General features: G+C 34.9%; 1 protein-coding gene across 2 annotated transcripts; it reads right to left on the reverse strand.

Annotated features, from left to right (window-relative positions):
• Window positions 1–843: 843 nt before the first annotated feature.
• On the reverse strand, window positions 844–12,248 carry LOC145586236 (glutathione S-transferase DHAR3, chloroplastic-like). 2 transcript variants are annotated; one of them, XR_014100833.1, is made up of 7 exons: window positions 11,991–12,248; window positions 10,625–10,715; window positions 10,384–10,527; window positions 9,368–9,485; window positions 4,657–4,797; window positions 1,211–1,373; window positions 844–1,060 (listed from the first exon to the last, which is right to left on the reverse strand). XR_014100833.1 is itself a non-coding variant. In XM_081643020.1 (6 exons), the coding sequence occupies exons 1-6, from the start codon at window positions 12,211–12,213 to the stop codon at window positions 1,290–1,292; spliced, it is 801 nt and encodes a 266-aa protein (XP_081499146.1). In that variant the 5' UTR covers window positions 12,214–12,248; the 3' UTR covers window positions 1,099–1,289. The 2 variants fall into 2 exon arrangements, 1 of the variants encoding a protein (XP_081499146.1); XM_081643020.1 differs by lacking the exon at window positions 844–1,060 and having other exon boundaries at window positions 1,099–1,373.
• Between the last annotated feature and the right edge of the window lie 651 nt (window positions 12,249–12,899).

Consider the following 12,899-nt stretch of genomic DNA (forward strand, 5'->3'; position numbering starts at 1 on the left):
CTTTCTATCAGGCGTAATTTATGAACTGAAATAAACGAATCGAAGTGTAGGAAGTCTTTGTGTTAACTGTAATGGAGCATGCTATATCCTTATACACAAGTTGAAAAAATATTATCGACTGATTGATAATGTTATCTTTGATTGGTCGCTATTTGGAGTGACAACACTGAATTCAGCCGTCGCTGAATTATTAAAAAAAAACAGGTGTAGATAGAGGAAGTCAAGAATAATAATAAGATCGAGCTTGAGTCATACAAAGAAGAGGTAATTGATCTTCCAAATCAACTAATTTCTTCCCAGAAAGATAATAAGTATTTGGAGATGGAACTGCAAATGATTCAACGTAAACTTTCTTCCACTGTTTTCGAGTTATTAAAAACCTCGAAAAACATGGAAAGGGTAGTAGAGTTGGAGGACAACAGTCTGTTAGTAAGAGGGAATGCGGCGATATGAAGGTAAAGCTACAAAAGATTGAAGATCGGGTGTCTTTGGTTGAAAGTATTTTTTTAAAATTAACGGCAATGCATGAATTTATAAAAAAAATGTAGAAAAGCTTTTATCCTAGATTAGAAGGATAGACATTGTTATTTGCTTATAGTAAGATTTAAGAGCATATGTTTATTAAGTGTGTTGTTTTTTTTAGATGTTAACGATTTTTATTTTTGTATATATATGTAGAACACAAAAGATAATAATAGTCAATAAAAAATCAATCTAAATCATTAGAAAAGTTTGATATAATCCTTATAAATAATGTTTGAACAATGATATCTTCTAAAATATTTATACCCTAAAAATATTTGTTTATTTATTTTCACTCAATTAAAAACTACATGTATAATATAAGGTCAAACCAAAAGTTTATAACCAATTAGAATGGTCAAATGGTTGCGATAGCGCCATGCCACCATGTGAGTGATCTGACCATTGTAATGTTATGGTGAACATTTCTTAGATGATCACCTTATAAGTGTACCTACAAATTTGTACCCATTGAGTCCAAGAGTACACTGAATCTGCGGGCAGAATATTTGCATTTGCCAAAGCTCACCTGCACCACCTGGAAAAATTGTACTCTGATTTTTAACATGGAAAAAATCATTAAGGATTCGTATCTGTGAGCCCTTTTTATAGAATTTATTTAAAATAATCTTCACTATACTTCAGATAATTTACATTCAAGCAATTACAAGCTGCCAAAATCGCTTACTGAGACACTACAATTCACAGCAAGGCTAATCTTCTGCACAAGAAACCAGTGACCGTAAATCTTGGACAGCTTCAGCAGTTCAGCTAATGTGCTTTGCCCAGCCAGCAATGACATCTGCTGGTGATGCAATTGTTTTCACAAATGAATCCCTGGAAAATATATTCTGCACACACGTAGTAGACTATCAGAATTCACTTCGATTACACCTTTTACCTATGATTGATAATTCTAAGGTGGTAGGTTTGTTCAATCAAGTATTATTCTGTAACTTTTCTGTATCTTAAAATCATTTCGACTTTCTGCATTTTTGAAATTGCTGTGCTTAGCATTAGAAAAATTCGAGATTCGCAATAGATGTACTCTTTAATTATCACTGTGTTGTTTACTTCTTTCCTTTTTGTGTGTGCTTGTACGTTCTGGTTATTTAACACATCTATTGCTGCAGCAGAATCCTTTGGATAAGCAAACAGATTATCTTTTAAGGGTGACCAGTATGTTAAAGTGGAAGGACAAGGCCGGCCTCAAAATTCGAGCCTCTTAATTATCACTGTGTTGGTTCTTTTTGTGTGTGCATGCATGTTTGGGTTATTTTACACAACTATTGCTGCGGCAAAATCCTTTGGATAACCATAACAGATTATCTTTTTAGGGATTGATCAGTATGTTAAAGTGGGAGGACAATGAAGGCCTCAAATTAAGGGGGGGCAAGGAAAGCCGAGAATAGGAGATAAAAAAGAAAGGTAATCAATACTGCAACTATGGTCAGCAAGAAAGTTTTGGAGACAATTGTTCTTGACCTGCCAATGCCACAAGATAAAGAGGATGAGATGAAGTCCCTTAATTCTATAAAATCTAGTGTTCAATAAGTGGCCAAATGTAAAGCTTTGGAAAAAAAAACTCTTTGCAACCACAATCTTCAAGGATGGATGATAAATGGCAAAACTTTTCACAGATCTTTAGCTCAGTCTAAGCTTGATAGCTTTTCTGCTAGGACTTTTAGAACCTTGTCAAATTGTTGGAGCTGAAGTTGAAAGGATAGATAGAAAAATTAGACACAGAAGGGAATGATCTATATGTTACAAAGAGAGTGGCAATAGCTTCAATTTCTAGTTACACAGAAGGGAATTGATGATGTTAATACGGCTCCTGAGACTCTTTCAAAGAATTCCAACAATTTCTCTCGATCCTTAAAAGCCCACAGGAACGGAGTTAATGCTCCCAGATCCATAGCATGAGTAGTTAAAACAAGCGAATGATTCAATACTAAGTATTAGATATTAATTATGAACTCGAGATGAATAAGAAATGGGTAAAAGACAAGAGTGAGGATAATACTTTAAATCAGAGTCAACTGCATCACACTGCAAGAAAACAGGCAAATAGCGACGGACTTGTTCCGACGGACACATTATTCCGTCGGAAAAGTCAAAATTTCCGACAGATTTTTATTCCGTCGAATATTTCCGACGAATTCAACAATTCCGTCGGAAATTTCCGACAAATTTTTCCGTCGGAATTTACCTTTTCCGACGGATAATCATTCCGTTGGAAACAGATTTCCGACGGAATATTATTTAAAAAAATAAATAAATAAATAAACACCTTGAAAACCCTAAAAACCTATTCTCACTTCCGCCTCTTTCCCCTTCTCCCTCTGTTTTTCCTCTTTCCCCTTCTCTCTCCTTCTCTCTTCGTTCTCTGCAATCTCCTTTCCGATCTCCTTCTCTTTCATCTTCTGCTCTCTCCTCTTCTTTCTTCTTCTCCTTCATCTCCTTCTTCTTCTCTTTCGTTCTCCTTCTCTCTCCTCTTCGTTCTCCTTCCCCGTTCTACTTCTTTCCCCTCTTCTTTCCCCTCTTTATCTCCCACCACTACCGCCAACAATAACCATCGCCGCAACTCAACACCGACATCAACAACACCACCAACATCGACACCGAAATTAACATCAACACCAATTTCCTCCTTTTTCACCCTCTCTCTCTCCTAATGATGAAAACAAAGGTTTTCAAGTCAAATTCGACTATGAAAACTGTAGATCTAGAGTTTCATGGTCGAATTCGGCCTCGTAAACCCAATTTCAAGGTTTTGTGTGGTCGAATTAAGGTATGTGTATTTTTTTTTTAATTTTTTTTTTGTTGTTTTATCTGTTTTTTTTTAATATATATGTTTTGGTAGCTGTTGGAGTTCGAATTTTGGGGGTTGGGTTGGGATTTTATTTTATTTTTCTTAATTTTTGGGTTGTGAAGGTTTGTTTCGGCGGCAGCAGTAGTGGTTTTAGGTGGGTGGTGGGGTGGTTGGCTTTGGTTTTAGGGTTGTAGATCTGGGTTTGTTTGGGTAGAAGATATGTATTTGGGTGGGTTATGGTTAGGTGGGTAAAGGTTCTGGTGTAGGTTTTGGTGGTTAGGTAGTGGGTGGTGGTACGAGCTGGTGGTACGGGTTAGGGGGCTGGTGTGGTGGGTGGTCGGTGGTAGGAGGCATTTTTTTTTTGTTGTTTTTTTTAAAGCATTTTCCGACGGAATTTCCGTCGAAAATTTCCGGCGGAATACAGTCCGTCGGAAATTCCGGGCCTGAAAATCACTTCCGATGGACAGAATACCGTCGGAAATTACGTCGGAATAGTGGTTCCGATGGAAATTCCGTCAGAAAAGGCCCTTTTTCCTATAAAAGGTTTTCCGACGGAATTTTTTTTAAAGCATTTTCCGACGGAATTTCCGTCGTTATTTGCCTGTAGTAGTGTCAAGCTCTAGATTCAACAATTTTTTTTTTTTTTAAAGAAAAAATGAACTTTAAATTTCTGATATTAGTCAAAGCTGGGAAATAGCATGAATAATCAGGATCTGGCTACTGGTTACTTCTTGGAATGAACAACTAAAGAAGGGGCCCGTAGAATTGCATAAGGTGTAGTTCCCTCTAGTCCAAGTTTAACGGACTATGTGGTCTCTAATAAAAAAATCAAGGGCATTTAGGGAAGGATTACATAGTAGGAAATGGATCACTGCAACAGCTTTGAATCTACAAGTTGATAGTCAGTAATCTCAGCACTTGTCACATCATAGAAAAGTGTTTTAGTTATTCTCATTGCAGCCTAAACTATATTCAGTAATAATCAAGTATACACGGGACAAGTAATTATTAGTTTGTTAACCGGAAACTTGGTTCAAAGCACAAGGAGGCTTCAACTTGTTTCTTCAAGTAAAGCAATTGCAAGATTAAGAAGATCGAATGTGGTTGAACCAGCTTTTAATCTAGTTTTGGAAGACCCTTCACTTTAATTTGACTGATGTTCTATATTCAATCCTCATATACCAAAAGAATAAAGAAAACAAAAAAGGAATAAATAATTTTGACTTATGTGCAGCTTCCATTCCCCTCATAAACGAGCAGAATTCTTTTACAGTTATTTTCTATGCCATGAGGAGGTCAAAGAGTAAACAAATAAGAGATACCTTCATGTAAGACTTCACATAGGGAAGTGACTCTGGAACAGACCAATTCTTGTAATTTCCCAATGCAATCTCCATATGGTAAAGCTTTGGTCCGAGAGATAGGTCCGCTGCAGAGATCTTCTCCCCATTAATAAAAGGCCCCTACAGGTAGAAATTTATAAATATATGTAAAGGTTAGGTTATTTGTAATTGGTTAACTACAAATGCTACACACACCACAAAATCCACATAATTTTCAAAGTTAAGCTGCTTCTAATTACAAGGCTTATATCAAGCGAAGAAAGGTGGAATCAGGGAGTCAGCAAAGAGAGAAGGCAAGCAGATTGCTGTCCAAATTTATGAAGCCAAAGGCATCAGTATATATTATTGAGTTAATCATTTGCTATACAATTGCACATACAATACCTGCCTTAATGAGTGCCATAAATGGACAAGCTCCAGCAAAAAGCCTTGTATCATTTGTATGTCTCTTTTAAGTCACTAAACTAGACTACATTAGATAGTATTGCACAAAATTATTCCCTCAAAAGGAGAATTAAAGCAACACCACCTAGCAATTGTATTAATTACAATCATCTCATGTGCTGCCAGAATACACTGTATGGTTCAGTCTAGGAAATTTAGTTTTTATCCCCAACAGAGGTCATCAATCACGATAAGAGATTTAACTCACTTTAGACCTTGCAATTTTAGTAGTTTCATTTCCTTTTCCCAATTTCCCCTTAAGAGTTCAGCTTTGATTTATTTCCTATTACCCTTGAGAATTCAGTTTAGATTTATTTTGGAAATCTTAAATGTTTTTCAACTTTATTGTATTGTTCTCTACTATGTAGGCATTCAAAGTACACCTCCCGAGGCAACTCCCTTCAATCATGAGCCTTAAATTGCTGAGTATCAGGCTCACAAGCTCGCAAGGGGGAAGCAGGAAGCTAAAATGTTGAGAAGAGACTATGTTTCAAACCCATGGGTGCTAGTAATCTGCAGAGAAGTAGGACATTGCTTTACCAGACATGACATTCACTTTTGGAATGAAAAAACTTTTTTTAAGGGTGAGTTCTCTTCACAAAACTGGACTTGAACTTGTAAAGTCATTACTAAAAACTACAAAGTACAAATCAATAACTAAAAACATATTATCTAGTAGTAATACATTTATTATGCGATTCATCCATTAATATTACATAATAATTAGGAAAATTTGTCAGAAAAAACCTTTTAAAAACACTATTTTGCGGGGAAAGAAAAAACCTTTTAAATTTTTTTTGGCAAACTAAAACCACCAACTTGCATATTTTTTGTCAAAAGAAACCTTTGTGTACTTTTCCGGCATTGACTATAATTTTCAAGCATTGACTTCTTTGTCTTAAATGCACCCAGTTAACTTGTTATTTGCACTCCCTCTCTCTTATTCCCCTCTTATCATTTTCAGTCATCCCCTCCAAAAAAAAAATTCCTCTCCTCCTCGGCATTGGCGACAAACTCGGCCAAATCACCACCTTAAACAACCATAAATCCCAATCTCCACCACCACAACCACCACCACTAACCCAAACAACAACCTCCCAAAACCACCTTCTCTCTCCATCGACTTCTTCCCTGCTCCGATGCAAAGTCATTACTAAAAACTACAAAGTACAAATCAATAACTAAAAACATATTATCTAGTAGTAATACATTTATTATGCGATCCATCCATTAATATTACATAATAATTAGGAAAATTTGTCAGAAAAAACCTTTTAAAAACACTATTTTGCGGGGCAAGAAAAAACCTTTTAAATTTTTTTTGGCAAACTAAAACCACCAACTTGCATATTTTTTGTCAAAAGAAACCTTTGTGTACTTTTCCGGCATTGACTATAATTTTCAAGCATTGACTTCTTTTTCTTAAATGCACCCAGTTAACTTGTTATTTGCACTCCCTCTCTCTTATTCCCCTCTTATCATTTTCAGTCATCCCCTCCAAAAAAAAAATTCCTCTCCTCCTCGGCATTGGCGACAAACTCGGCAAAATCACCACCTTAAACAACCATAAATCCCAATCTCCACCACCACAACCACCACCACTAACCCAAACAACAACCTCCCAAAACCACCTTCTCTCTCCATCAACTTCTTCCCTGCTCCGATGCACGACTCCACCTTTCGAACCACTTACCAAATTCTCCCTGACGCATACTCCAACGCCATCACCGAAAAATCTTACCTTGGTTGTAAAGTCATCCGTTACGATTAATTAGAATTCGTGTTTAGGTCGAGGTTTGGATCGCCGATTGTGTTGTTCTTCCGATAGAAAGAGAAAATTAGAACAAAATATATAAACAAATTAAACCACCAGCACTACCTCCTTCGTTCGGTCCTCAATTCATCTCCACCAACACTACCGAATCTTAAAGGGGCACCGCCTCTATCTCTATTTCCATCTCTTATATTTGGTTTTTCTAGATAGGGTGGGGGTTCAGTTTTCAAGTGGTTGAGGGTGGATTTAACGAGGTAGGTGGATTTTAAGGGGTGGGGTAGCTAATCGGTAGTGGGGTGGGTTTTTGGGTGGGTGGGGATGAATTTGACCTGATTAAAACCGGAACTTACGAGACCTGATTTGAACTTATGAAACTTATTGGAATTTATTGGACTTAATTGAAACTTATTAGACTTGAAACTAATTTTTTAAAAGGGAGAACACACCTTAAATAAGCAGTGGGGGCAAAAAGATGATTGTACTCTTAAATCTGCTGAAACCAGACCCCCTCTTCAAAGAATAACTAACAAGAACTTCTATGGGATTGTCTATTTTTTTCCATTTCACTCTCCTTATATAGAGGATGTTCTATCTGTTCCCCATAATTGAGGAGGCTAAGCTGTAAATTCAGAGAACTTAACCTAAAGTTAAAAATTCCTTTAGTTAACTAGTGTGAGAAAGTAAAAAAGAAAAACAGATATAGTTTTGGAACTTAGATTTCAAACTTATTTAGGAAGATTTGAACTACTTCATTTAAAGCTTCTTGAGAATTTTACTACTCTTCCTCATCATTTAGCTTCATGCTTTTGCTGATTTCTTGCTTAATCCTACTTAATTTAATCTATATATAGTGCTTAAATTTTGCTTTAGTTTTGCTCTTAATCATGAGTGGTGAATAATCTAAGCTTCTAGGGTTATGGTAAAACCCAATCATGTAAATATAGGTTAGTGGATAAATTGGGGTACCTCGTAAATCAGTTTCTTGCTAAAGACATGGTGAGTTTTAATCGTGTTGGGCCTCCCATAATTGATTGTTTTGAGATCATCACATGAAATATCAAAAGATGAAACTACAAGTTAAAAAAAAAATGGAAATAGGACCTTCTAGGTAGGGGGAACTCATTATTGGAATATCAATATGTTAATTTTTTCCCCAAGTAGTTCCTTGACTCCATGCAAATAGGTAATTAACTAAGAAGTCAAGCATACTATATTTGGCTTAAAAGAGAACTTAAAGTAACCAAGAAAGCATCTCTCTCAACCAATATCAATCCCATATTTTCTATCTTTATTGATCTATGTTGTCGTTTTTGCTTATTGTGGCAGTATTCCTAGCATTAGGTTTTCTCTAATTAATAATCATCTTAGTTTAATTTTTTTACTAGTTCATTTCAAGACTTTTAATAATTTTAATTAGCATAGCTTTTGGTACTTACATGTTAGTGAAGACTCTAGAGAACATTATTCTCTAAATCTAGACTCAACTTAGCTTACCACTGTGAAAAAAGTGCTTGCAATAGGCTTCTAGTTGATTAACCTTTGCCCATCATACTACATAGCTAAAAGGATCAAGTTCAGGGTTAAAAAATGCGGTCGTATCATAACGTATCGGGCGAGTTGTAGCGGATTTCAATTTTACTGAACCGAGATTTAGCGATCTGATGCGGGTTATTAAAATACACCGCATTTTTGGACCGAATCAGCCGATACATTGATATAGCTATGAATCGCTCGTGAAATCGCATAATTTCGCGATTTTTTTTCGACTCCATTGAAAAACAGAAAGTAAAGGAAAGAGAAAGAGGAGAGAGAGAGAGAGAGGGGTGTGACTAGTGAGCTGTCAAATGGGTGACGGTTGGGAAGTGGGTATTGGATAAGTGTCATTATATATACCATTACTTTTTGCTTTTGACCTTTTGACTAAACAAGTTGGTTTTATTTTTACATTTATTTATGTTACCCATTACTTACAGTAGAGGACAATTTATTTTAGAGGAATTGAACTACGGAGTAATAATTGACAATAATTAAAAATACTAATTTTAATTATTAGAAAATGATAAAAAAAAAAAATAATTTTAAAATTTATGAGTTGTAATATTGATAAAACATATAAAACTAAAATTCGGTCTCCACATCCGCGATAACCGCATCAATTCCGTTACCGCGACACGTTATCGTTATCGAAATCGAAACTGCATTTTCGAACCATGACCAAGTTAGATTTTTTTTTTTTCCTGAGATTGTTGTGATTGCCTATCACCAGCACATTCACGTCTACCTATACTTAGCAATCTCAAGCAACTTTAACTACAAAAGAGGGAGGTAAACATGGAAAGGAGATCAGGTACTGATTTAGTACCATGCATAGATTTTATCTTATTACAATTTAATACTATATAGTTGGATACTTGGATATAATGGCTTTGTGAGGAAGAAGAGGGGTGGGGGGTATGCCAGGAAGGACCTTACATTTTCTTTCAGGTAATCATTGAAGGAACTGAGCTCATTAAGTAATTCCTGCTCTTTTCCATCGCTGGGGTCCTTGCTTTTAAGAAAGCCAACAAACGCAGGAAAAATCTTTGAACCACTGCATAAAAAACAGCCAGAGTTTGAGACACTGACATACTATGAAGAATCTAGATACAAAATCAAATATGTTAATTAGATCATACATCAGAACTTATAAAGTAAAACAGCCTCTGCACTGAACCTCATCTCTTAAAACACAACCAAATAAAGACTGGTGCAGGAATGCAGGCAGTAAACACTCCAAACAGTCTAATATATATACTATGGCATTGCCAAGCCCGATATCTTAGCAAGGGTACAAATAGTAAAGTAGCCATTTCACACAGATTTTACAAATTCAATCACATGAACGGCATGTCTAGTATGTCATTCAGCTAAGTATAATAATTCAATCTCTTAATTCTCGTACTTTTCATAAATTCTTAATCTCATACTTACATAATGCAATTACAAGGTAAAACGGATACAAGGTACTATTTATTGAGATTAGGGAAACTTCAAAAAATGATACTCTCTCCATTAAAAATAATTTTCACAATGATAGAGTAACTTAATCAATAACAAAGCAATCAATGAGGCAGGGTAATGTAGTATTTCTCTTTTTGTGGATCAAATCAAAGTTATACTTCCTCCGTTTCTATTTACATGATTAACATTCCTAAAATGGAAATGTCATATTACTTTACCCATACTATAATTGGTAAGCTTTTGGTAAACAAATTATCTGAATACCCTCATAAAGTGCAAGTGGAGAACAACTTTTGAGGGTAATAAGGTGAACCATGTGCACCAAATACTATTTCTCTCTCCTCTTCTTAAATATTATGCCAAAGACTATGGGTCAAGTAAATAGAAACGGAGGAAGTATATTGAATATTGTATGGATAATTTCTGAACCAAGATTAACTGCATATGTCCAAAATCAAAACCCATAAACAATGGAGTGGGGAACATACACTGAACTCTTCTCAGGAGGTGTTGCCAAAGGTGGATTAGGATATTTCTCTTCTAGGGAATTAGCAATGACATCTGAATCTGCAACCCATTTTTCATCAAATTTCACCACAGGTACTTTACCCTCTGGATTGATTTTTGTAAACCTGACAGCAAAATGATTATAAAACTAACTATTAAATTGCAAATTAAGGTTAAACCGTTAAAAAGAAAATAAATGACTAGGAGCTGCAGATAATTCACCACTCTGGCTTGTTAGTTAAGTCAACCAGCTTCATATCATATGGGAGATGCTTTTCTTCCAAAGTTAACAACACTCTTTGGCAAAATGGACCTGGCATTACAATGGAAATATAAACTGATTGAAAGATTGTAGCATAAATTTTGTGAAAGTTGTTTAGCATATACTCCGAAAAATCCAATGCTGTATTAATTTCTCAGTTATAATAGCCATTAGTGAAAACAAAAAATGTGTTGCACAACAATGCTGTATTAATCCCTTTGTTATTTAATTAAAACAAACAACATAGTAAATTAAACGGAGTTACATTTTATTCTTCTCCTCCCTTTGTTTTAGCCACTCCCTTTCCCTTAGATGAACCAAACGGCTCTTAAGGGTTTTTGTTTCCATTCTCCTTGTTTCCCTTTCTTATACTCATGCCCTTTCCCTTTGTTAAACCAAACAGCCCCCAAATAGTATTACCTCAGCCCCATTATACTTACCCTGTTTCTCAATTAGGAATTTTACTCTCTACATTATCTCTAGAGTTAGGTTCTACACTCGCTACTCTCACTTGCATGATATTTTGTGCAAATAGATATGGGACAAGTAAATTGGAATATACATTTGTTCTTCTAAGTCATCTAATTCTCTTCTATTCCGTTATTGACTTATTGTACGCCAAACATAATGACCGGATATCTCACACTGCATTCCCACTTTTATGTCTCAATAACCTCATAACCAAACATAGCTTAATAATGTACTTTGTAGTTCAATCAAGTAGACTAAAGACCTGAATCCAAACAAATAGCGGATAATCAAACCAGCCATATAACCATTGCCGAGACTAAATTAATATACGTTGGTCATACCGAAAAAAATGGTATAAACAGCATAAACACTAGGAAAATAAAAAAATCTATTATTGCACACTGAATTGTTAGAAATTAAAAATCCAAAAATTCTGCATATTACCCACAGAAGTGGCCATCTATTATTAGTGGAGTACTATCCTCCGGGACAAGATTTAGTTGTCACGTCACTAATTCAAATTACGCGTTACTGTTTTAAGGAGTAACTGTTATGAAGTAGTCTGCTGACAATTGAGCCCAAATTCCTAGTACAAGACAGTATACCCTGTATAATCTAATCTAATAACCAATAAATTCAACCAAAAAACCACAACAACCACATTTTCTCAATTATCCGGATTATTAGTAAAAAAAAAAAAAAAAAAAAAAAAAAAAAAAAATCAAAATACGAGTACCCAATTACACAATTATGCTTTAAAAAACAAAATTATAAACATGAAAACAGAAATTCAGCATGATGAAAATCAAAATATATAGTAAACCAATAAAATTAGTAAGAAAGAAAGAGTAGTACAATCGCCAAGCTTGTTGGGAGTGGTGATAGATTCCTTGACACAAATTTGAAGAGGATCCGAAGAAGCCATTGATAAAGTGAGAGATCTTCTGGTAGAATGCTTGAAATTATGAGTAAAAATGGTGCGATTGTGGTGATGAAAATGGGGGTTTGAGATTATCTGACGTTTGAAGGTTGATGATGAGAGAGAATACGCGACTGGTGTTATTTTAACGGTCGACATTTCGTTCTTCTTTTGCTGCCTTGCGTTTCGCCTTCACTTCATCGCTATTTATCGTCCTTCTACACGTGCTTTTCTGTTGTGTGTATATCTAGAACTTTCCCCCTGGAGGCTACAAGTACAGGATGGTTGGGTTTAGATCAGATTAAGGGCATGTTCTCATTGACTAAATTCAGCTGAATTAAACTGAACTGAACTTATTAATTAGTGATTTTTAACTACAGATTAGTAATCTTTGATTATTTATTATTATACATATGTGTATATACAAATATACATATTAAAATATTTAAGAAAAATATACTATATAATTAAAATATTTATGGAAAATATATTGAAAACATGAAACCCCAAAACATTTACAAACATATTCTATTTAATTAAAAAAATAAAATATTATTATGACAAAGAACACAAAACACTTTGTAAAAAATTATCACAATTAAAAAAAAAAAAAAAAAAAGCTGGAACGAAATTAAACAGAGCCAACCCCCCCAACTGTATACCACTCTCTTTATTATTCTAATTAATACAATGTTGTTATTATTATTATTATTATTGTCGTTGTTGTAATAAGAGTTTAAAGGAATGAAATTTGGCTTTATATCATTAGCAATATCATTAGACATAAACTGAACTGAATTGAAGTGAAATGAACTGAACTGATTAGAGCTGAACTGAACTGAACA

This window comes from Chenopodium album, chromosome 16 (genome assembly GCF_948465745.1).
Source record: "Chenopodium album chromosome 16, dcCheAlbu1.1, whole genome shotgun sequence".
Taxonomy (NCBI): Eukaryota; Viridiplantae; Streptophyta; class Magnoliopsida; order Caryophyllales; family Amaranthaceae; genus Chenopodium; species Chenopodium album.

Coding starts and splice junctions, on each gene's coding strand:
- LOC145586236 (XM_081643020.1), bottom strand. CDS start 12,213: ATGTCGACCGTTAAAATAACACCAGTCGCGTATTCTCTCTCATCATCA. Junction 10,716..11,990: donor TCCCAACAAGCTTGGCGATT/GTACTACTCTTT, acceptor TTGTAATGCCAG/GTCCATTTTGCCAAAGAGTG. Junction 9,486..10,383: donor CCTCCTGAGAAGAGTTCAGT/GTATGTTCCCCA, acceptor TTTTTTATGCAG/TGGTTCAAAGATTTTTCCTG.